The sequence below is a fragment of the Taudactylus pleione genome, unplaced genomic scaffold, assembly GCF_031769625.1.
Source record: "Taudactylus pleione unplaced genomic scaffold, aTauple2 ptg000127l, whole genome shotgun sequence".
NCBI lineage: Eukaryota > Metazoa > Chordata > Amphibia > Anura > Myobatrachidae > Taudactylus > Taudactylus pleione.
In genome coordinates this window covers 13933208-13958689 of record NW_028284529.1, presented here as the reverse complement: position 1 = coordinate 13958689, position 25482 = coordinate 13933208, and the positions used below count along the sequence as shown (strand labels likewise).

At 43.2% G+C, this 25482-nt stretch overlaps 1 protein-coding gene across 1 annotated transcript in view; it reads left to right on the top strand.

Annotated features, from left to right (window-relative positions):
* The window catches only part of SNAPC3 (small nuclear RNA activating complex polypeptide 3), a 36934-nt gene extending 25826 nt beyond the window's left edge, over nt 1-11108 (top strand). Inside the window, exons 8-9 of the mRNA XM_088472657.1 lie at nt 89-196; nt 8987-11108. Of these exons, the coding sequence (XP_088328783.1) occupies nt 89-196; nt 8987-9134 (256 nt within the window). The 3' untranslated portion in view covers nt 9135-11108. The remainder of the gene's footprint in view (nt 1-88; nt 197-8986) is intronic.
* Nucleotides 11109-25482: the final 14374 nt, after the last annotated feature.

Below are 25482 nucleotides of genomic sequence, written 5' to 3'. Positions count from 1 at the left end.
ACTTTATATTTTACATTTGGTATTTTAGATCAATAAATGACCATAGAGATGCAGTTATCTAACAACTCTCCTTGTTCTCTTTGAAAAGGTTAATACACCATGAAGACTGCTTAGATAGGACTCTCTATCCACTGCATATTCGAAAGCACTGGTTTTCTACAAGAAAGTGCCATGTCTGTAAATTGTATACTCCCAAGTAAGTGATGATGGTTTTGTATCTTTTTTTTTTGTATGCATGCACAGAGTATATTGTAATTGAGCTGAATTCTGCTTGTTTCCAAAATACAGGATGTCCTAATGATAGCATATTTCTGTTCCCATGATCTTAAGTTTAATGCTCTGGCAGAGGGCATGCACATAATTAATTAGCATTTTGTAAGCTGTAAGAATTCTTAATACTGTTTTTGTGTCTGAATATACACAATTCCCACTTTGATGATCAGCTCAAAACTTATTTTAATGCAGTTATTTTTAAATAAGGTTTACAAGTTCCATTTTAACATGCATTAGTTGGCAAGGCAACAAGTGTGCAGAACAGAAGGTATCCAGTGTTGGATCAACAGTGTTTTCCTGACAGTAATTATTAGATGTAACCTGTTCTTTTACCTTTTCAAGGACGGTGGAAAGCACTTATGACAGTTCAAACCCACACAGCACCACCAACTTAGTCTTATCTAGTGCTTTATAGATTGTGTACTGTATTTTAGAATTTAACACTCTATAAGAACTGTCCATTTTATTATCGTTATTTGCAGTGATAAATCACAACTGACGGCATTGGTTTCTGATAATACATTATTGTCAGCACCTCTTATTATGATTAAAATTAGGGTGTGCAATCCAAACACCCACCCCCTTACCTTTTGTTTATATAATGTAGACTTGAAGGCGGAGACTTCCTCTGCTTGGTATTCGCACCCCTTCATCTGTCTTTAGGTGCTTTTAATCAGCACCGTTTCAAACATTGCTGTATACATATTAGAATGGGCGGAATCCGTATGTAATACCAACAGTCTGGATGCCTCCTGTAAAAATACTGACAGCGGCATCCCGATGGTTGGTATCCGGTCGGGTAAGTATACTAACCCTCCCACCTACTCACCCTAACTCTCCCTTCTTGTAGCCTAACCCTAACCCTCCCCTGCACGACTAACAGCTAAAATGCCCTGGACCTCGTTCGGGCTGGCGTCCTTCTGGATTCAGTATTTTGACGCCTATCTTAAGTCCTGTGTTGGGCTTCCCCCGTCTGAATTTAGACCGGCAGCATCCCGGCTGCCGGTCTGCTAACTACATCCCAGATGGGCACTATTATAGTAAATTTTATATGTGTTAGCATTAAGGATGTTAGGAACCCATCTGGTGGGGTTCACCATGATGTGGTAGGTGGGCATACATTTTTGGCCAAAAGAATCTCACTTAAACTCTACAATTAACATGGAGTATATCAAAATTATTTGACTACCAGTATTCTTAGTGCTTAGAATATGCACCTGAATTTTCATATTCCTGAATAACAATAATACAAAAGATATATTGCGCTCGCCCCTCAAATGGCAATGTCTATAAATGCAGTAGCTGCTCTTATCTATCCAATTTTACACTTCACTTTTCTCATTAGAGTTATACCCTGGGGTGGCTCAGCTGGGCTGGTTTGGGGGTGTCCTCCGCTCTGGATTTGAACCGCACTATGTTAGGGACCTACCCTAAGAGGTTACCGTGAAGTGGTGGGTAGGCCCATAACCTTGGCCTTGATTATGCTAAACCCTCTATTTATAACAAAATTTTATTGCAAAATGTATTATATATAATTAGTAATTTAGAGTTGTGCACTTGTAATTTTGTCTTTTTGTGTCAACAATAATAGTCTCAACAAGTAGCACCTCCCATTATATATATATTCAGGGTGTGCAGTCTAGGGTCCTTTTTCCGTAAGCTCATATCCTGACCTATTTAAGCTGTCTTCAGACAACATATGGCTCTTGAAGGGTGTTAGGACTTTAGGTGAATTGTATGGTAATGGGAGTTTCAATCATTTCAGCAACTACAAGTTGAGTTTAATATTCCTAATACAGCCCTTTTTTTAGATCATTGCAGTTGAGACATGCTGCAAAGTCACAGTTTGTCTGTACTACTCCTATGTTTTCTCCGCCCCCTGTTAAGTCTTTGGTTTCTGCTTTAGGTTCTAGGGTAGAGTCTTTTGTCTCTGCCGCTCTTAATGATAAACTGTTTCCAGAATTGTTTACTCCTCTTAAGCTGAAATGGGAAACAGATATCGGTTCCATCACTGATGAACACTGGCTACAAATGTTAGGCTCTATTAAATACACTACACCGTGTGTTAGATATAAACAGGTACACTTTTATGTTTTGCATAGAGCATATCGCACACCTGTCTTTTTGCATCGATCTGGTCTTGGGGAGGACTCTTTGTCCTAGATGTCGGGAAGACAATGCTGGTTTCTGGCATTTACTGTGGGATTGTCTATTAGTTCATGAATTCTGGGAACAAGTTTGGAGGGATATTCTAATCACAAACCCCTCTCTGCCGAGCTTCAGTCCTGAAATTTGCTTGGTTTAAATCTCGTAAAATACTTTGTCCTAAGTTCCATGATAAGTGGGATAGATGGTGTCATTCGCGGCTGGGTAGAACTATTGGTGGTGATGTAGCTACATAAATGTTTTTTGTCGCTGTTGGAATGTGCTTGAATGGGTCTGAGTTATAGTTGGCATCATGCTTATGTGTTTAATACCTTTATCTGTTGGTGTAGTATATCTATATATCTCTTCCTGAAGAGTCTATATTTTATATGTTACAGTATATCTTTGTGGAATTGTGTATGTCTACTCATTAGGTGTATTTATTACTTGTAGACTCTAAAGTGATAATATGAGAGACAGCTTTCATATGCTCTCATGTTTTCTATTTTCTATTTCTATACATGTGTATACCTGATGATGACGGTGATGTCTTTTGTTTTGTTTGTATTTGTATTTGTATTTTTGTTAATTTGAAAACCAAAATGTTTCAATAAAGAATACCTGATTTAAAAAAAAAAAAAAAAATCCCATTAATCTGCTGTCATCGTCAGTCATTATTCATTGTGCTCCTATCTAGATATTCCATTTAGGTTTGATCCACAAGTGCATGTCCATCATCTTTTTGATATTCTTTGACATTTTATTAAAATGGTTTATTAATCTAAACTCAGTCTCTTCAGATAAATAATTATACAATTTATAGACATTCCATACAGAACAACATCATATTTGCTATTTGAGGGGTAAGCGCAATATATCTTTTGTATTATTGTATCTCTATCCAGAAGAAGTAACAGGCACTTCTTTACTATTTGCTGCACACCCCGCCCCACTATCTCCAGTGCGCTAAACTTTCCTTTGTATATTCCTGAATAATACATTAAATGCAATAAGTATTCTGTAAACTGTTACATGGTTAAAGATGAAGTTAGATATCAATTCTATGTGCATTATATGGTAATGTCCGGAAACTGTTGTGCAACTGTGTTGATTGATTACTTATGAGAGCTGGGGATAGAGGCCCCACCTCTTAGAGAGGGAATACATACGATTGACCGGCAGTCGGGATTCCGGCGGTCAGAAGACCAACAGCGGTATCCCGATGTTCATGATCCCGACAGGGGCCAGGAAGTAGCCTAACCCCCCCCCCCCCCCCTTCCCGCACCCTAAACCTAACCCTCCCTGGGTGGTGCCTAACCCTAACCCACCACGGGATGGCCTTAACCGGCATACTTACCATCTGGATGCCGGTGTCTGTATCTTGATCTCTTCGGGATTGCGGCATCGGGATTCCGGCGTCTTTATATTGACATCCGGCATCCCATCCGCTGGCATCCTACCTGCATCCCTTTAAAGAGTAAACTTGTTTTTACTAGCGCAGTTATCCCTGGTTACTGTAAAGGTTTGTTTTGTTTGGTCTCTGTGCCCATAGAGGGCGAATATTTATTTTTTATGATATAGTGTATGTCTTGTTATATATAAAGCAACATTATAAACCGGCAATTTGGTCAGTTTAAAAAGTATCTCTTCCTCCTAAGTCTTTATTATCTGCATTAGCAAACTACACTAGAAAAAGGTAGTTCTGCTTGTCAGTATCACAGAAAAGGAAGCCGTGCTTCTGAGCCTCCATGCACATAAGGCTTTTGATTCTGTCCTATTTGACAATGACTTCTTTTTTTTTTTTTTTTTTAGCCTAAGTTTTTTTACTCCTCCTCTTCCACCTCTCTCCCTGTGAATGGTCTTAGGGGTGACAGGCTTCTCTTGGGGCCTGGGACTCACCAGGTATGTCTCTTCTTGCTGCTCTTATTTATTTTGACTATGGACCCCCTCCTTCATTTACTCCAAGGAACCTTAATTTTTAAAAGCATTTCAATTGGTCATCGTGAGACTAAGGTGACTGCGTTAGCAGATGACCTCCTCCTTTACATTTCTGATCCTTCGGACTCTCTGGACAAACAAACTGAATAAATTCAATATATGAGGCAGATTTCTGGAACATATTAACCCTAGTAAGTCTATAGAGATGATCCTTGATCTATGGTGACTCTGTTCCCCCTCGGGTGAGTCACTTCCTTTCCAATGGGAACCTGTTAGTCTTAGTTATCTGGGTATACAGTACATCTGCCTAAGAATTGCAGAAGTTTTGATTTGAATGTTCAGGGCTAGATTAAGGCTTGTGGGGGCCCCCACCAAGACACACAGAGCCTACCCCCCTCCCCCTCCACACGGAGCCTAAGCCTACCCCTCCTGATTACTTACCTTCTGGCTCTGTGTTGTGAATGCAGCAGCACAGTCAGCGCTGCTGTATAGAGCGTAGAGCGGCTCCTGAAGCCCAACATCAGTGATCAGTGCCACGTACATGATGTGTTGCATGGTGCTGATAAGGGAACTCTGGACCCTCTCTGTGCTCTAAGCGGCAGTGCTGACTGTGCTGTGGCATTCAGAACACAGATCAGCGGTAGCTCAGCTCCCATCCGGGAACAGGGTCCACATACACATACTGTGTATACAGATAAATATATACACATAAACATATATACACAATCACATATATACACATACAAACACACACATATATATATATATATATATACACACACACACAAACACATACATACACAAACAATAAAACAGTACATATACATTTACATTTTATGCAGCTGCTGTTCCCTTCATTAGGCTCCACCCCCTTGCGCTGTAATCCCGCGATTCGTGGGTCGTATGGGGCCGGGGCTTATCGTATTGGCTCTGCCCCCACTTCGGCCACAATATCAGCAGGGGAAGTTGGTCCATCAGCGTGAGCTAGAGGTGGGGGCCCTCTCTGTGTGGGGGCCCCGGGACAACCGCCCCTGTTGCCCCCCTCCTTAATCCGGCCCTGTGAATGTTACTCCAGCTGTTAAAAAAAATCTATCTGGTGAACTTTGGTTCTGGAATTCATCTCATGTTATCCCATTTGGGTAGGGTGAATTTAATTAAAATTATGATGATAATCCTAGAATACTCCTTTTTATGTTGCAGTTCCTCCCAATTATTTTTAATCAAAAAGAGATCCAACTTTTTACTTCATTTGTCTACAAAAAGTTGCAGAAAATAGGACGCTCTAGAATTAGTATGAGAAAGCTATACCCCCTAGGGCTAATCAAATTCCCTCATATAATCATGCAGCGATTCTGTAATAATATGAGGGATTGATTGGGTAATATGGAGATTTATGCTGCTACTTCCCTGGAATTAGCATCCCTCCTTGATATGGACCTGATTAGTTTTCTCCTTTTACATGACCAAGAGGTTTCCACACAATTCCAAGATAATCCACTTCTTTGGTCAGCAAAAAACTTTTAGCATATACTCCCATCAATTGTTTTCTGCTCGCCGACGGAGCTATTCAATTGTTGCTCTGATTGGGCGCTAATGCCATGGACGCCCATTATTTCTGCTCACACACCATTCTTAGTTGGTGAGCAGAAATCTATGAAAAGTCAGCCGTTTAGACGCCCCAAACTGCCATTTGTGCAGCGCGCCCAGTAGTTCAGACTGGTTTAGATGTTTTACTCTAAACCTGGTGCACCTGGACATGACAAGCGCAATACAAAATGGGCCCCCGCGGAACTTGCACCCACTGGAACAACAATTGAATAGCTCTGTCCAGCACCCATTACTGTTGGATGAGCAAAAAACAATTTAATCCCCCCTCCCCCACCCCCGGTATCTGAATTTTTTTGCCCAGGTAGCCCTCCATGTAACATTGCATGGCTTCTCACCCTTCCACGTTTTTGGAGAGGGAGGGCATCTATGCTAATTACTCTGGTAAATGACCAGACTTATAAACAGCTTTCTTATTTGGAGGCGTCTCAAAAGTTTGAGGTTACAAAAATGTTATATGAGGCTCTTGATCGCCACTTTGCACAACCCATCCCTCACATGCAAGTTTACGATATTCTACTTTTCTCAGGGAAACTTTTATATCATTCAGTGGTTACCACTGGCTGTCCCATTTTTCTTCTCTTTAACCGACCTTATTAGAGCATTTAGGACTAATTGTAGGATGCTGATGGTGAGTTCTTAAGCTGAGCTGTTCCTTAACATCTTTCATCAAATATATCCCCCCATTGTAGATGTCATGTAAGAAGAGAAGCCCACAACACAACATGTCCGAAATGTCACATTGATAATGCCAATGTTTTTCACTGTTTCTGGACTAGTCCGTCATTTTTATCTCATTTATTGGATTTATGTACCATTCACCCCTGAGTGGGCAGTTTTGGGTATTCTCCCCAGGGATCAATATGTGACTAAAGGTTGCAAAGCATTGCTGGCCATCAGTGCTGCAGCCAAAAAATCCATCCTCTAGCAATGGATACTCCCTACACCTCCTGTTCTTCATTTATATAAAGAAAACTTATTTTACTTATACGCTTGGAACGGATACCTTATATATATTATACACACTGTGAAGCTATATAGACACTATGCTTTCGCCACTTTGTTCACAGAACCACTAGTTGGTACAACTACAGAATTCTTCATTTTGGCTCCTGTTTGACTCGGTGGTATCTGGAAATGTTTTTGACTTTGTCATGCTTACTACCTTTATGTTGAGTGTGCAATATTACTATATATATAATATTACTACCTGTTTTTATTTGGTTCTGACATATTTACTATCAACTACCACATCATGTTTAGTGTTCTCCCCAGAAATTTTTTCCAGCCAGGTGGCATCCAAAAGTAGCCGGGTGGGGGCCTTCGCAATTATGCGCACGCCTGAAAAGGGGTATCTCCCATACCAATCCAGCCCGACAGGTCTCAGGCTGCTCCCTCACTGGCTCTCAATCAAAAGTGCCCATTATACAGTGCCCCCTGTAGTTTTCCCCTTTATGCATTGTCCCCTGTAGTTTAACTTTGCCCTTATGCATTGCCCCCTGGCTGAAGTAGTGCCCCCAGGCTGGCCCCTTATGTAGTGCCCCCAGGCTGGCCCCTTATGCAGTGCCCCCAGATTTAATAGTGTCACTTATGCAGTGCCCCCAGACTTAAATAGTGCCCCCAGACTGGCCCCAGCCCAGTACTTACCTTTACTTGCTGGCCGCTGCCTCGTGCTGACTGGATCTAACTAGATCCAGTAGGCGCGCAGGGCAATCTCCTCACGTCCTGGTGACGTCATGATGTCACCCGCGCAGTGCATCACTGGGAATGCTGGCCTCTGAAGTGATGGGAGGCTTCTTTAGCCTCCGGTCACTTAAGAGGCCAGCGTTCCACAGTGGGGGTCGGCGGGGAAAAGTACTGGGCGGCAGGCTGTTTCTGCCGGGCGATGCGCCCGCAAAAAACAGCCTGGGGAGAACACTGATGTTGTATTTTGATATCATTTTTGTGGTGCTTTACTGAAAATTAAATTGTACTGTAAATGTCTGTTTTCAATGCTTGCTGGAAGCAATATGTTAAATCAACAATCTCCCTGTTTAGCCTTAAACATGCAGCATTGCACAATATACTGTACATGTAATAGTGCCTAAGTTGCTTCTTCTCGGCAACGGGACAGTTGCCTGTACATCCATGTAGTTATAGCGGTACTTTCTGGTGCTAGTCATAGGACAAGCTGTAGTGAGCAAGGGCGTAACTACGGGGGGATGGGCGGAGTATGAGCCCTGGGCGCCGTCAGACTGGCGCCTTCGACCAGCTTCCTGGTTAGTGTGTAGTGTGGACAGCACTACCAGTAAAATAAACACTGCTGCCAGTGCCGGGTAGTGCACTCATACTACCTGGTGGCGTGTGTCTGTTTTAGCAGCCAATGAGAGTCTGACAGGCTCTCTGGCTGCTGCATCCAGGGCTGGAGCTCACTCGTGAGCTCCGCCTTCTGGCTCCCGCACTGGGTGAAGGGAGAGACGTCATGACGTCTCTCCCATAGTGCCGAGAGGTACGGGACAGCGGGCGCATTAGCGGGGTTCCCGGTAAGTATAATTTTGTCTGTCTGTGTGTCTGCTTGTTTTATGTGTAAAAAGCTCTACTACTGGGGGCATTGTATAAGGGGCACTGCTGGGGCATTGTATAAGGAGCACTACTGGGGGCATTGCATAATGGGCACTACTACTGGGGGCATTACGGTGCATATGCTCCCAGAGTGACGAGAAACGGTGGTGTCATATTGACACGCCCCTATTTTTCAGTAGTCATGCCCCTTGTGGCATGTTGCCACACCCACCTTTTCGAGGCTCCATTTTTCATCTCGCCATGGGCTCCAAATACCCTAGTTACGCCACTGGTAGTGAGTCTGTTTAGTAATGTTGCTGCTAGATACAAATTAGTGACCAGCTTTCAGACGATGGATCTGTGCCCATTGTGCATGCACATTAACCTTATGCTTCCAGCAGCTTGAGGAAAAAAAACTGATGCAAGGTATTGCCTACTTTGTGTTCCTGCTAAACCTTCTAATGTATCCTTTGTTTTATTCTAGATGGGTGACGAACAATGACAGTCTTGCTCCGGATGACCCTTGCCTCTTCTGTGATGTTTGCTTCAAGATGCTGCATTATGACAAAGAGGGCAATAAACTTGGAGACTTTGATGCATATGCATATGTTGACCCAGGAACATTTAATTAAATTATAACCCTGTATGAGAAAATGAACAGTTACTACGTATGAAAGACTGATACAGGAAATGAACAGCTGTGCATTGTAACAAGGAATTGTGTACAGTAGTCTTCTGATGGAAGACATCTCTTTTCTTCATAGTACTTGTAAGACTGGAGTGTACAGATGATATAATCTGCTGTTATGTACATGTTTCTTTAAAATAGTGTAGGCACTTACAGTAGGTAGTTTGTGTTCTTTGTATATAGCAGCATTTTACATGTCACAGGCTAGCTTTTTTAAGTATGATCATAGGACTCCTAGATTTATTTCTGTGTTTTTGGGTTGAAGAAGGTTAGTATGTTGGGAGAGAATTTAAAAGGAACAAACTTGTTCAAACTTTAACATATTAGTAGGATACCAGTAATTTTCAGCATTAGCAGAATTCAGGTGCTGCTTATGATGACCAGAAAATAGGCACAGTCATACCAATATTTTATATTTTGTTTTTTTTCCTACATCAATCTTATAGCTGAACCAAAATAAAATTAAACACAGAAAATGTTTAAATTAAGATTTTACACAAACCTTAATTACTTACTCCCCATGGGATTATTTTGTTTGATAACAATTACACACAGTTATTAAAGTTTAGGCTCTTCTGCGTCGTTACCTGTACTGTTACTAGACTTGGTATGTTCGCATTAATAACCATTCTTGTTTTGCATCATGTTTGTATTTTCTAGTTTTGGTTATTGCTGATTATGAAAGCTGATGTCCGCACTATTATTATTTTAAAAGGAGAAAATTGTATGACCTACCAAATTAAATACAACTTTTGATATAGCATAGGAGCCATGTTGAAAGCTATAGAGAAAAATGCAGGCAAAGATGTAGATGAGGAGTTACAGGTAACTATGGAAAAATGAATATATGGGTGTATTGTGGTATATAGCAGAGGACTACCATTACAGTCCAGGGTTTGAGGATATCCATGCTTGAGTCCAGATGGTTAAATCAAATTGTCTGAGGTACTCATTAACCACTTGCCTGGCATGGTCGCATCAGATATCACCCCAGGCTGGGCTTTACTTGTGGACAAATCTGATCCGACCAGTCAGAAACTCCCTGTTGGCGGCTGCTGGAAGATAATCATCTAGCAGCCGCCAGTCTCAAAGGGACCTCCCGGCCCCTCTGCACCCTTAGCGCCTCTACTAGTGTGCTCTTCTCTCTGCAGCTGCTGGGGTAATGTGATAAAAGTGCTCCTGTGAATACAGCCCCCCAAACCCATCCCACCCCACTGTGACTCTGAAGGTGGGTCGGTCCCTATGTGCGATACAGAGAGGCAGGGATGGCCATTGATGATTTACAAACCATCGATGGTTAACCACTGATGGTTGATGATTTTGCCATTGATGGGGGAGAGACAGTCAATGTCTCTTTTTTTTTAATCTCTTCACGCAACTCCACAAAGCCCTGCCCCCGGCTGTGATTGATCTGCCGTCCCTTGAGTCAGCATGGATGGTGAGAGAAACTATCGATGGTTCCATACCATTGACGTTAGCCACCAATGATACCATCGATGGTTGTTTTACCGATTGCCATGCCTACATAGCAGTACCTCTGTTCCCCCTGTGTGCAGTGATTTTCCGATATATCAGAAAATAGATTTATTTATTTTGGGGAGGGGAGTAGAATATATCGATATTAGTATTGATGGTTTCATGAATCTTTTTGATAATGGTTAAATAGTTTTAAAGTTCAAGTTGATGCACAATATACCATGAAAACTGCTATTTTTATGGTATATTGTGTTTAAAAAAAAAAAATTTTTTTTTTTTTTTTTGTAAAATTGTGTTGAGTAAGTGTTAAATAGATGTTCTTGAACTAATTCAATAATAAACCCTACAATTTCTGAGTGTTTTTTGGAAAAAATATTAGCCAGCTAAGTGGTTATCCATGCTTGAACACAAGTGACATCTTTAAAACATTGACTGTAATGGCGAAGTTTGGGAACCTCTGGTATATACAGTTATTGTAAACAAAAGATTGGTGAAAAACTAATAAATGGAACACCATTTTTTTTTTTTTTTTTTTTTTTAAAAAGACCTTAGCTAGCCTCCAACTGGCCCCTAACCCCACATTTTGAAGGAAACCGACATTGCTCCCTACAGATGACTAGGTAAACAGGAGGAGCAATTTAAGAACACTGGACAGCTACAGTAGATACAGTTTGAGGAGCCCATTTAACACAGTCCAGTGCAGAGTTTGTAAGTAAGTCAAATAAAAGTGGAGTACTGTATCTTTAGGAGAGACAGGAATAGCTATAGGAGTGGCTATAAGAAGACACTAGAATAGCTGTGAGAGTGGCTATAGGAGTGATACTAGAATAGAGTAGAGCAGAGGAGGCAGAGAGAGGGGAAACAGGAGCTAATGCAAAGGAACATATAGAAAACAATAAATGGGACAATAAACAGGTGAAATGAGACACAGGGGACCATAGAGAGAAACTACAGAAAGATCTAAAAGAGAAATTGACTGTTTCTAGAAAAAGAGATTACACAAAAGGAAAATGTAAATATACAGTAACAGACATAAATGAAGAGGGAAGTAAAGATACAGGATAATTATATATGGAAATAGATTAATAAGGAGAGAGTTTTGATAAATTCTTAGAAATAATTAAAGTGCAAGTTAATAACTAGTAAAAGACCAGAGCGAAGTGACAAAAAGTAACAGGTTAGAGTATTGTAGAGAGGAGGGAGATTGTATTAGGAAAAGCAATCTGCCATCACTAGAACTATAATAAGGAGTTTGCCTACTACTGAGCCAGCATCCAATTTAAAAAAATAAGAGAAAAACATATTCACTACAACTCAGTGCAGGCCTGGACAACCTGTGACTCTCCAGCTGTTGTGAAACTACTAGTACCAGCATACCCTCCCACTGATCAGTAGACGATGTTATGCACGATTTGGCCGATTTTGATGCATCTGAACGACAGATCGTGCATAATATGTGTAAATCATGAGTGTACACTCACGATGCCGATGTGCGTACCTGCAGGCTGTACTTCGCATCTTCAGATTTTGCCTACAGCAGGTAAGATCTGCCAATCTCGTACACGATCCGGCGGCATATATTTCAGTGTTTATGCCTGAACGATATGTCGTTCAGATCTGTATACGATGCTGTATAGAAAGTGAAAAAAAAATAAATAAATGGCATGGCCCCCCCCCACCTAAAGCACAACCAGCGCCGGGCTTTTGTGATCCAGTACCGGTTGTGCTAAATACAGGGGACAAACAACGTAGGGGTCCCCTGTATTTAGCTCAGCCAGCATTATGCTCTGTTTTGGTCCTAGTTCTGGAAAAAAAATAAGGGTTCCCCTGTATTTACCAGAACCAGCACCAAACTTTTTCTTGAAGGGGAGTAATGCCACAGCCAGGGAAACCCTTTCACCGGGTCCTCCGGCCAAAGCATTACTCCTGACCGGTAGTCAGGCCGGGGATCCCTGGGGAGTTGGAGACATCACAATAAAGGGGTCCCCCTCTTCAGGGCACTCAAGGCTGGAATCCTGGGACTATCCCCGGCACTCCTGGGTGGTGGGTGGCGGGTTGATTATGTAGTGTGGTGCATTTGAAAGAGTTAACAATGGTAAGTTTTACCATAACTCTTTTTTTTTTTAACTCTTTCTTTGAAGTCCACAGGGGAGGCAATGGGGTGTAGGTGGGACCTGGAGGACCGGACACAAACAGCAAAGCTTTTCAATCCCGGGATGCTCTGGTCCTTCACCCTATGCCTCTCCCACAGCCTGAGGGCAACTCAATTTTGTTAACAAGAATAGGAGAGAAGAGAAGGAAGACTGGATATACTAAAGAATCATACTCTCACACAGAGAAGGAAACAAGTGACCACGAGAAGAACCCCATAGAACAGTGTTGGCTAACCTTGACACTCCAGCTGTTATGGAACTGCATAACCCAGCATGCACTGCTACAGTTTTTGCTATTAGGGCATGCTAAAACTGTGGCACGGCATGCTGGGATATATAGTTCCACAACAGCTGGAGTGTCAAGGTTAGCCAACACTGCCATAGAAGGTGGGTGCCCTGTGGACCCTATGGACTGGAAGGCCAGTCTGTGTAAACCTGTGAGATAGTCATGTGAATCCATCTGGCCAGAGTCTGTTTGTTAGCTGGCCATCCCTTGTGGAATCCACATAGGACAAAGGGAGTCTGATTTCCTGAGTGAAGTAGTACGGTCCAAGTAGATCTTCAGAGCATGGACCACATCCAAAGAAGCCTCACCTGCCATGAGGTCTGGTGATTGAAAGGTCAAAACTACAATTTCATAATATAGGTGGAAACTAGAAACCACCTTGGGAAGGAGGCCTGGACGTGTTCTAAAAACAGCCCTGTCTTGACGTAAGCTTGACGTAAGGTTAAAAAGGTGGAGCGACATGAAAGCGCCCCTAAATCCGATACCTAACGGACAGATGCTATAGCCAGAAGAAACAGAATCTTCGCAGTGAGCCACATTATATCCACTGCGGGTTTGAATGGAGGTTCCTGAAGTGCTTGGAACACCACTGACAATTCCCATGGAGCCCCGGAGGGACAAATGGAGGTTGTATACGTAGAACACCTTGCAGGAATGTGTGAACATCTGGTATAAGAGCAATTCTGTGCTGGAAGCAAATGGACAAATCCAGCCTGAAGAAAGGCAAGAATTCTAGAAACTTTAAAAACTTGAAGGTCATAGTTTCTCAGAGTACACCATTATAAATATGTATGCCATATTCTGTGATGACCTCTGGCTGAGGTCAGTTTACATGCTCTGCGCATGGTTTGGACCACAGAGCTAGAAAATCCCTCATCTGCTAGGAAGGATTCTCAGGAACCAAGCCGTTAAAGACAGACCGGCTTGGTCCGGATGTAGAATTGGACCCTGAGACAACAGGTCTCATAGAGGAAGTTGAAGTGGAACTTCTATGGAGAGACTTTGAAGATCGGAGTACCAATGGTATCTGGGCCAAGCCGGAGCTATGAACAGGACTGTGCTTTCCTGCTTGAACTTTCAAAAAATTTGAGGAAGCAGAGATATTGGGGGAAAGAGATATGCCAAATGGAAGGTCCACTTCACCGACAATGCGTCCACGAAGGCTGTGTCAGGGTTCCTTGTCCTGGCTCCATACACTGGAAGTTTGTTGTGTCTTGAGGCCATGAGAACCACCTCCGCTAGACCCCATTTGTCCACCAGAGTTGAAAGAATTGTGGATGTAAAGACCACTCCCCTGCATGCACGTTGTGACGGATGTGGAAATCCGCTTCCCATCTGAGAACTTTCTGGGATCAATACTGTGGAGATGGCGTTCGAGAATATGGGACACTTCTGCCATTGCTGCCTGGCTTTGAGTGCCTCCTTGGTGATTGAGGTAGGCCACTGCCGTGGCGTTGTCGGACTGTACTTGTACTGGTCTGTCCTGTAGAATAGCCTGAGCCAGAGCTCTGTAGATGTTTGAAGTTCCAGGGTGTTGATTGGTAACACTGCCTCGACCGGAGTCTAGCAGCCCTGGAAAAAGTGCTGACCAGTCATTGCACCCCACCCTCGGAGGCTTGTGTCCGAGGTGAGGAGAGTCCAGTCCGGGATCCAAAAGGGACGACCCTTGTCTAAATAGGATGTCTGTAACCACCAGGCTAGGGACAGGCGAATTTCTGGGGGGAGGCCCATCGTCTGGGATCTGAGTAGATGGGGTAGCCCGTTCCACCTGGAGAGGATCAGGTGTTGTAGGGGCCTGGAGTGAAACAGCGAACTCCACTATGTCAAAGGTGGACACCATTGATCCCAAGGTCTGCATGGCAGAGTGATCCCTTTACAATAAAGTAGTGTGATCCCTTGATGACGAAGATAGGCCACCCTAACTGCCATGATCTTGGTAAAGATCCGAGGGGCCGTTGAGACGCCTGACGGCAGAGCCTGAAATTGGTAATGTCGCCGTAGTATAGCAAACCGGAGATATTGTTAAGGAGAAGGCGCTATAGGTACATGTAAGTAAGCATCTTGAATGTGCAGAGACCATAAAATCCCAAGGCTCCAGAGCTAGGATAATAGAGCGTAGGGTTTACATACAAAACCTGAGCACCCCGATAAACTTGTTAAGAATTTTGAGGTTGAGGATAGGCTGATGAGACCCATTGGGCTTCTGAACTAAGAAGAGAGAATAGGGGGGTGTCTGATGTGGTCTGACGTCAAAATTGGGTGAATTGAAGAAGTCTGCCTCCCAACCAGGGAGAGGCCCAAACCGTCAGGCTGCAGGCTTGTCCTCAGATTTGGTAAGTGGACATCTAGTAGCCCAGGTCTGTTTGGTCCTAGGCTTGAAGGTCTTAGTTAATGCCTTGGAAAGGACTGACTTTTAGATTTTCCTTGAGATCGAAAGGATGACGTCCGAGGCTTTGCATTATATGCAGAGGGCATGAACGCCGTCTTGGAAGCTGTCAAGGTAGTCACAATATTATCCAATTCTGGGCCAAACAGGATATCTCCAGAATAAGGCAGAGACTCCAGAGCCTTTTTAGAGTCTGGAGCAGAGCCAAACAATACGGTGGGCCACTACCGAAGTGGCAGATACCCTGGAGACTAGGAGAGCCGTATACATAGCTGCTTCACCGAAGTAGGAGGCTGCATCTCTAATGTGAGATTTGTAGGACAGCTGTTCCCTAAAGCATCAGAGGGAAATGTCTCCTCTAGGGCCTCTGCCCATTTCTCATTGGCATTTGCCACCCAGGCCATAGCACTAGCAAGAAGAGTAATAACTCCGGTAAGAGAGTATATAGATATATGACCAGCTTATATCTGTAGTTTAGAACCTACTCCTGGGGGAACTTAATTTAGTGCAGTCAGTAGTGGGAAGAGGGTAATAGGAACCTAACGTTTAGGTAACTGAAACCTTTTACTGGGTATATTCCGTGCCTCGCTCATGTGATCAGATAGCTGGACAGAGTGAGGGAACTCTGGTAAAACTACCTTTTGTCATTTAAAAAGTGTCTGTTTTTGCCTTCGGAGCGGGTTCTGCCACTCCTATTTGATGAATACATTTTAAAGCTCTCACCACTGCAGGTATATTTAATTTCGAGGTTGGCTCCTTGTCTCTTGAGGAGTCAGAGTGAGAGAGGTCTCCGTCTTCTGCCTCTCCAGAGGATACATCAGAATCTGATAGCTGGGTGAACTGGGAAGATAACACAGCACGCTTAGCATGTTTACTAGGTAAAGGCTTCTTTTTGCAGCATTTGCTGAAAAACTGTAGAGGTATTCGCCAAACTCTGTACTGTGGTAGAAAGTAAGTCTACCCATTGGGGAGGTAAAGGATTTGCAGGGAACATCTGCTGTGGCCATCCCATAGAGGGAGCTACCATGGGCACTGCTAGGGGGTCTGGACTTTTTGCCACAACCTCTGAAAAGGTAGCCCAGGGTGGGTTCTGAGGAGAGGCTGATGGGCCTGGTGCAGTATAACAATTTGTACAAAGACCATCTTAAATGAGATCCCCTGGAGCTAAGCTCGCTGAGCAGGACTTACAAGTCACCAGAGTAGGAGCAGCGGCATCAGCCTGCTTGTTCTTTCCTCTGCCAGACAGCCACTAGAATAATAAAATACACAATCTGACACAATATAGTATGTGATAGCAATCACAAATATATGGGAGATGTGAGGTACAATGAACCTCCTATACCTTAGTATGTCAGGGTATAGTACAATAAAGGGAAAGGTATAAGCTAGACAGTATAGAAAGTAGACATCAGCGCTAGCACAAGTCACATACAAACACAGAAAAATACTATATAGCTGCAGTGGGCACTAAATTCAACTACAGTGGCTGGTAGGATATAGCGCTGCAAAACCTGGCCCTTGGGAGATGTATACAGGAAGACGACCCAGCGTTCCTGTAGACCTGCTTGCACAAAATGGTTGCCGTGCGTGATGGGGCAGAGGGTGAGGGCCTTCTCCCCTGGCTGACGTTAACCACCGGGTCCCCTGGCCTCTAAAATTATGCCCTGCGCCAGTAATATATATATATTCCCCGTTGGTCTAGTGGAGTTGTTGGCGAACCAGTATCCACAACAGCGCCTCCAGACTGTCTCCCGAGACCGGAGGTAAAACTACACGAAGACGCGGGGATCCACCTTACCTGTCCCCTGGATTCCGGGCTGGGGTCCGTGGAGCCTGCTAGCTAGTCCCCTTCAGCCCCACTGGGAGTACCTAGCTGAGGGATGGAGTCACGGTGCTGCAGAGGGGTGTTGGAGCAGCAGTCTCACGCTGCTGCTCAGTAGTAAAAACACTAGAAATAAAAATGAATCATAAAATAAGCTTTGGCTGCTTAAAGCAGCCCCTCTGATAAAAATGGTGATGCAGCTCCTGCCAGATACCAACGAAACTGAGTTGCCCTAAGGCTGTGTGCGAGAAATAGGGGGAAGGACCGGCGCATCCTGGGATTGAAAAGCTTTGCTGTTGGTAACCGGTCCTCCAGGTTCCACCTACACACCATTGTCTCCTCTATGGACCCTGAAGAAGAAATATTGTCTTTTGCTGTGGAACTACAGGTGCCAGCAAGCCTCCCCCGCATGCTGATACTTGGAGAACCACAAGTCCCAGCACAAGGAGGCATTACTGGCCCGCTGGTACCTGTAGTTCCAAAGCAAAAGTAATATTCAAAAACCACAGAACACACACCGTAGAAAGTAAAACTTTATTAAAACATACATGCACACACACTATCTCACATACTCGCCTATGTATCCCTGTAGCCAATCACTTCCTCTTCTCCATGTAGAATCCATAGGGTACCTGTAAAAAATGGTGAGAATCGCAAGGATACTTAAGGTTACCTCAGCCTCTCTCTGCCAATGAACGCTCAGCATCGGGATTTCAATAGTGAAATTCCGTGGCTGAGCGGTAACACGGGTAGTACAGTCCTTAGACGATTGTACTTAGTTTGCGGGTCCTGGTATTTCCGTTTTTTTTGTTATTCCAAGACCGGGGATTGACTACATGGACAGAAGTGGACATGATCCACTCATAGGAGGAGGAGGGGAGTATGGATTTTTTTTTTTTTTTTTTTTTACAGGTACCCTATGGATTCTACATGGAGAAGAGGACATGATTGGCTACAGGGATACATAGGTGAGATAGTGTGTGTGTATGTATGTTTTAATAAAGTTTCTGCGGTGTGTGTTCTGTGTTTTTTTAATATTGCTTTTGCTGTGAAACTACTGGTATCAGCGGGCCTGTAATGCCCCGCATGCTGGTAATTGTGGTTCTCTAAGTACCAGCTTGTGGGGGAGGCTTGCTGGGACCTGTAGTTCCACAGCAAAAGACCATATTTTTAATAATTTCAAATGTACCACACTACATAATCAACCCAGCACACACAATCCAGGGGTGGTGGGGAAAGCTCCAGGCTATCAGCCTAGGCCTGGGGTGCCCCGGAGAGGGGGACCCCTTTATTGGGAGGATCCCCAACTCACCAGGGATCTCCGGCCTTGGCTGAATAGTGGTCAGGGGTAATGCTCTGGCTGTGGCATTACCCCACCACCACCACCCCCCCAGCTAGAAACAGTCCGGTGCTGGTTCTGGTACATAAAGGGGAACCCTACTAATTTTCCCCCCCCTGTATTACCAGGACCGGATCAGAGCCCAGTGCTAGTTGCGCTAAATACAGGGGACCCCTACATCATTTCTGAATAGCCTGGTGCTGGTTGTGCTTAATACAGGGAACCCCTACGTCGTTTGTCCCCTGTATTTAGCACAACCAGTACTGGGTCTCCAAATCCCGGTGCTGTTTTTTTTTTTGGGGGGGGGGGGGGGGGGGGGGAGGAGAGGGGCACTCCATTAAAAAAAAAAACAAAAACAGGGTATTCATTTTTTTTTTAAAACACAGCAGCACAGACTGATCTCACTGATCCCATCCATGCATCTGTGTTTATTTATTTTACACACATGCATCACGTGCATCACGGATCTCCCAGATCTGTGTCTCTGCTATTGTGCACGATCTCAAGATCAGCAAATCATTACATCGTACACGATAGATCTTGTGTCACATTGTGCAGCTTTTGCTGCACATCGTGTCCTGGAGTGCCGTGGAGAGTTCAAGGGAAATCACTCATGATATCGCATCATGAGCGCATAGTCTAGTGTGTACGCACCTTTAGTTTCACAACAGCTGGAGAGCCACAGGTTGGTCAAGCATGATTAAAGGCTGGTACACACTAGACCAGTGGTTCTCAAACTTGGTCCTCAGGACCCCACACAGGTCGCATTTTTCAGTTCACCCAGCATGTGCACAGATTTAGTCATTACGGACACATTTTAAAAGACCCACAGGTGGAGTTAATTATTTCACTGATTCTGTGAGGAGACCTGGAAAACATGCACTGTTTGGGGTCCTGAGGACTGAGTTTGAGAACCTGTGCACTAGACCTAGTAAGCGACGGGACGCGGTGGTGCGCCAGCATCGGCAAATTCATACAAACTTGCCGGCAGCGATGAAGCTACGTTAGGGGGTCATGCTGCCGAAGGCAGCATGGTCCTCCCTAACTGTCACCCATCGGAACTGCACTAGACAATGTGTCGGTTATGTCATCCGATCGGGCTGGATCGGACAACATATTGTCTTGTGTGTGCCCGGCGTTAGTGGTTTAATTTATTCAGACAAGGACATACTGGTATATTACATATAAATTCAACACAAACAGGTGGTACCACTCAAAGGCAACATAATACATTTACCTTAGTTTTAGAAAATCCCACATACATCTTTGAATTACATAATATAAAGCAATATTCTGTAAATTAAAGAAAGGCTATATATGTCATTGCTCTAATAAGAGTATTACAGACTACGAGTTGTGTCCACATTTTTTTTTTTCGCTTTTAACATCCATTCCACATTATACTGTAATGATTTTGTGATTCATATTCTCTCTCCCTCCCACACAAGTGCGCAGGTGCATAAAAATTGTCTTAGAGCTAACAATATGGCATTATTTCACTGTTAGTAGTCATTAACGCTACCACTCACAAAAGAGCACATATTAAAAAAAAACACAGGAATGATTACTGCATGTGAAAGCGTCTGACATAGAACTCTCATGGCAAGCAAGCCATTAGCTACATACATGGCCAGGAGACAAGAAACTATTGTCTGTGCTCCCCACCCCACAGCCACTGTAGGTACCGTCATCAAAAATTTAGACACTATTATCCAGTTTGCCAACTTTGCATGGGGACCTGATTGGATGCCGATACCAGGAGCTTGTTTACTAGCAAAGGCTACAATAAACTTATTTGTTTTTGAAGTAGGATAAAGCATTAATCTTCTAATTAGTCACCCAAAATCCAGGTCTGCCAGGAGGAAATCTCACTCTTGCTTAAATCTCATCTCATGCTTGCTTATATGCCCCAACTGAGGTGATCCATATTTATTTAAAAAAAAAAAAAAGTTCCTCTCCAAATATTATGTCATGTTAATATCAGTTGACATTCACATCTGGTTAGAGACCATTTTTTAACCACTGAAATGGGCGGCCATAGTCTTTGCTTGAAACAGGAGGAAGGTTGATGGTGTAGACAACTCTGATCATGTTGGTTACTTTGTCAATTACTAGATGGAATCATCTTATTTCCTTTGTTAATACGTACAGGGAGCAGCAGAGGAGCTGTTGGTTACGGATTGATGGGAGATGACATGCAAAAACAAAATTAAAGCTATAGTTGGGAGTTTTGAATGGTGCTGCAAAATGATGTGGTATCCCTTTTGGGTCAGGGTGCCAGTTCTCTCACGATCCAGCAAAAGAGCCTCAGACCATCTTGCTTCCTCCTCCATGTTGGTGTCACAGGGATTTCTTTACTAAGCAAGTCTCAGTTTTGCGTGTTTTAAACATAAAATTTAAAACGGCAATGCTTTCAATAGCAAAATGTGTTAAAGACCATTAAACCATAAGTCCTTCTTCCAGACTTGAGTAGTAAGCTGCATTGCTGCAGACCCATTGTTTCCTGAAAAAAGGCCTCTTTGTCAATTTTATATAAACTTTTTAAAAAAAAAACCTCTAGCAGCTAAAGCTGGGTGCACATTAAATGATATGTGTACCCAGCATTGGAACGGGTGACCCCTTCCTGCCGACAGGCCAACATATCGGGCAGGAAGCAGGCACACATAAGACGATCCGGTGCCCGATATGTTGGCCCATGCCGCATCCCACTGCATGTGTTCGTCAGCCGCATCGTTTAGAAGCAGTTAATTATTAATATCCTATCTGATCCTATATACAGTAGAGGGGAATGATGTTTAGGTTAATGTTTTTTTTTTTTATATTAGTTTAAGGCTGTTGGGAGTAGGTTGATATTTAATATTACAAAACACAGTATTACAGAAGACCACTAAAAGTAATTTAATACTCCTAAGTGCACATTATGTGATAAGGGCACTTTCCTATTATATCTATTTTTAAGCCTGTAAAAGTTTTTATTTTTTAGCTGTCCCGGGATACAACATGGATGATATGTTCTCTGAATTACAATTGTATCCAAATAACAGTTTTGTGTTGTATTTCCAGAGCAACAAAAAAATTGTCTGATTTATATTAGATATCGCTGACAAGCATCATAAAAATTACTTTGTGCCCACATTTCTTGTATGCCTTATTAGTTCTCTGATCCAGCTAGAAAAGGCTTGTTTAGAAGGTTTATAACCTTTTTCTAAGGTCCTGTTGGAATCACAAATCACTGTTCAGTAATCCTAAAATACTTTGTCCTGGATAAACACAAAGGAATTACTCTCACTAAATCCAGGCAAATGCAATCATTTAACTTTGCTATCCACCTGCTGTGGGTAAAAATAAGGTACATTAATATCTTGGTTAATATTAAACATTTTTGGGAAGAAAAGCTGGACTGTTTCTTAGAATCTCTTTATCTTTGTAGATATTTAGAAAATTTTAGCTTGTAAGAAAACACTTAATTCTGATAATTGTACCTTCATTCTTCATTGTGACTCATGAAAGCCCCTTATTGTGTCCCTCCTGTGAAAATCCAAGGCTATTTGGGACAATAGTTATGGCTGGATTTATTTCTCATGGACACCTTGCAATAAACTCTCAAGTTACTGTAGAAAAGTTTATCTTTCTGATTAAGGATTATTTGAGCAATTTCCATGCCATCAAATTTAGCTGCTGCACTGTTTGCTGATACACTGAACTTTCAAGCACCATGTTTGGATGATGAGGTAATGGCCATGGTTCTTCCTGAAGCATCTGCTAAGCAACTGGAAACCACGGCTGGTTGTTTCCAGAAGGGAATTGCTATCACTTATTTTTTCTTATCTGGTCTTTTTCTTAGCATGTGAGAAATTAAACTTACATTGGATTGTCAACTCATCTACCTTCTGTCCTTGGCACTATGTGGTGAGAAAAGAATCTTGGCACTTTGGCATTCTGGATTGTTGCTATAATGCCCATCTGATGAAGACAAAATATGGAACCAGAAGGCTGGGTACACATTAAATGATGTGTACCCAGCGAGGCAACGGGCGACCCCTTCCTGCAGACGGGCCAACATATCGGACGGGCAGCACACTTTAGACGATCCAGTGCCTGACCACCCGATATGTCGGCCCGACACATCCCACTGCATGGAGTCGTCAGCCGCATCGTTTAGAAGCAGTTAATTATTAATACCCTATCTGATCCTATATACAGTAGAGGGGAAAGATGTTTAGGTTAATGTTCTTTGTATATTTGTTTATGGCTGTTGGGAGTAGGTTCACATTTAATATTACAAAACCCAGCATTAAAGAACACAACTAAAAGTAATTTAATACTCCTAGAACTAGCTCCAGCTACCCATCACACACCACGTAGACTTAGACGTCAACCGTGGCATTCCATATTCACAAGACATCTACAAAAACTTTCACGTAAAGTAGAACGTCAGTGGCGTAAATCTCATACTCCAAGTGACTTCCTCACATATAAGACGATCTACCACTCTTATCGTAATGCACTGGCTACTGCCAAACAAACATATTTCCAATCTGTCATTTCTGCCAAGCCTCTAACCCCAAGCAACTTTTAATACATTTAAATTACTTCTTACCCCTCCGTCACCCAACCCACCTGCTACTATTAGTGCACAAGATCTTGCTTCCTATTTCAAGGACAAGATTGATAATATCCGAAATGAAACTGTATGCTCTTCCTCAGCTAGGGACCTGCTCAATTCCCTACCTGAACCCGGTGGCATGTTCTCATCATTTGACACCATTAATGAAGATGAAGTATCTACACTCTTCTCATCCTCCTACTCTACTACCTCTCCTCTTGATCCTATACCCTCACAAATCAGTAAAGCTCTGTCTCCTGTGCTCACCCCACACTTAACTAAAATCTGTAATCTGTCTTTCTCTACTGGTATCTTTCCATCACTGTTCAAGCATGCAGTGATCACTCCCATTTTGAAAAAACTAAATTCTGACCCTAACTCTCAAATTACCATCCTATCTCCCAACTCCCTTGCCCCTCCAAGCTACTGTAGAGACTTGCCTACATTCGCCTCACACACTTTCTTAACACCCACAACTTATTGGACCCACTTCAGTCAGGCTTTCGTTCCCAACATTCCACAGAGACAGCACTGACTAAGGTAGTAAATGATCTGGTTACTGCCAAGTATATATTCCGTTACTCACTTCTAAGTCTTCTAGATCTCTCTGCTGCCTTTGACACTGTTGATCACTCTCTTCTCATACAAACACTACAATCCCTAGGTCTTCAAGACACAACACTTTCTTGGTTCTCATCCTACCTATCTAATCGTTCTTTCACTGTTTGCTTTTCTGATTCTACCTCCACTTTGCTACCTCTATCAGTTGGAGTACCGCAAGGCTCAGTCTTGGGTCCTCTGCTTTTCTCAATCTATACCACCTCTCTTGGCAAACTAATCAGCTCTCTTGGTTTTCAGTATCATCTGTATGCGGCCGATACTCAAATCTGCCTATCCTCCTCAGATTTGTCACCATCTGTGCTGGAATGTCTCTCTGCCATTTCATCTTAGATGGCATCTCACCAACTCAAACTTAATATATCCAAAACAGAATTATATTTCCACCTGCCAATAGTAGTTACCAACCTGATATCTCTATTAGTGTTGACAACTCGACAATCAACCCCCACCCCACAAGCTCGCTGCCTAGGTGTCTGAACTGTGTTTTGTTTCCCACATTCAATCTATCTCTAAATCCTGTTACGTACATCTAAAAAACCTAGCCAAAATTCAACCATAGCTTGCACAAGATACTGCAAAAACTGTAATACATGCACTCATTATTTCCCGCATTGACTATTACAATAGTCTCCTTACTGGTCTTCCAAAAAACAGACTCTTGCCACTACAATCCATTTTGAATGCAGCTGCGAGGCTGATCTTTCTCGCCAAATGTTCAGTGTCTGCTGATCCACTCTGTCAGTCCCCCCATTGGTGGCCGGTCTTCTACCATATTCAATATAAAATACTTACACGCACACATAAAGCTATTAACCAAACCACACCAACAAACATCTCTTCACTTATCTCAAAATATCTTCCAACATGACATCTCCGCTCTGCACAAGATCTGCGTCTCTCCTCCTTACGCATTACTTGTTCCCATGCAAGGTTACAGGACTTTTTTCGGGCTGCACTCAAACTGTGGAATGCCCTCCCATGCACAATAAAACATTCCACTAGTCTCCAAACATTCAAGCGTTCTCTGAAAACTCACCTTTTCAGACAAGCTTATCAGATTCCAGAACTGCCCACATAACCTTTATAGCTTTCCTATCTAACTCCCTTCTTATAGTTTACACCAGTGGTTCCCAAACTTTTTCAGTTGAAGGCACCCTTAAGCCAAATTACCTGTAGTATTGCCCTTTATGTAGTTCCCCCTGTAGTAGTGCCCCTTATGCAATGCCCCCTGTAGCAGTGCCCATTATGCAATGCCCCCCATTTGAAGTGGTGCTCCTTATGTAAAGTCCCCTGTAGTACTGCCCATTATGCAATGCCCCCTGTAGTTGAGCCCATTATGCAGTACCCCTTGTAGTAGTGCCTCTTAGGCAGTGTCCCCACTAGTAGCCCCCACACCCCTGTGCAGAACTTACCTGCATGAAGTTCACGCTGGGGACTGCTTCTCCTGCTGTCTCTCTCGCTGCCATTGCTCTGACTGGAACAAGCAGGCGCGCAGGAATCTCACAAGTTCCCAGTGATGCATTGTGCGGGGCCGCAGGTGCATGGGTGACATCACCTCCGCGCACTGCATCACTGGGAACGATGAAGCGTCACACATCATATT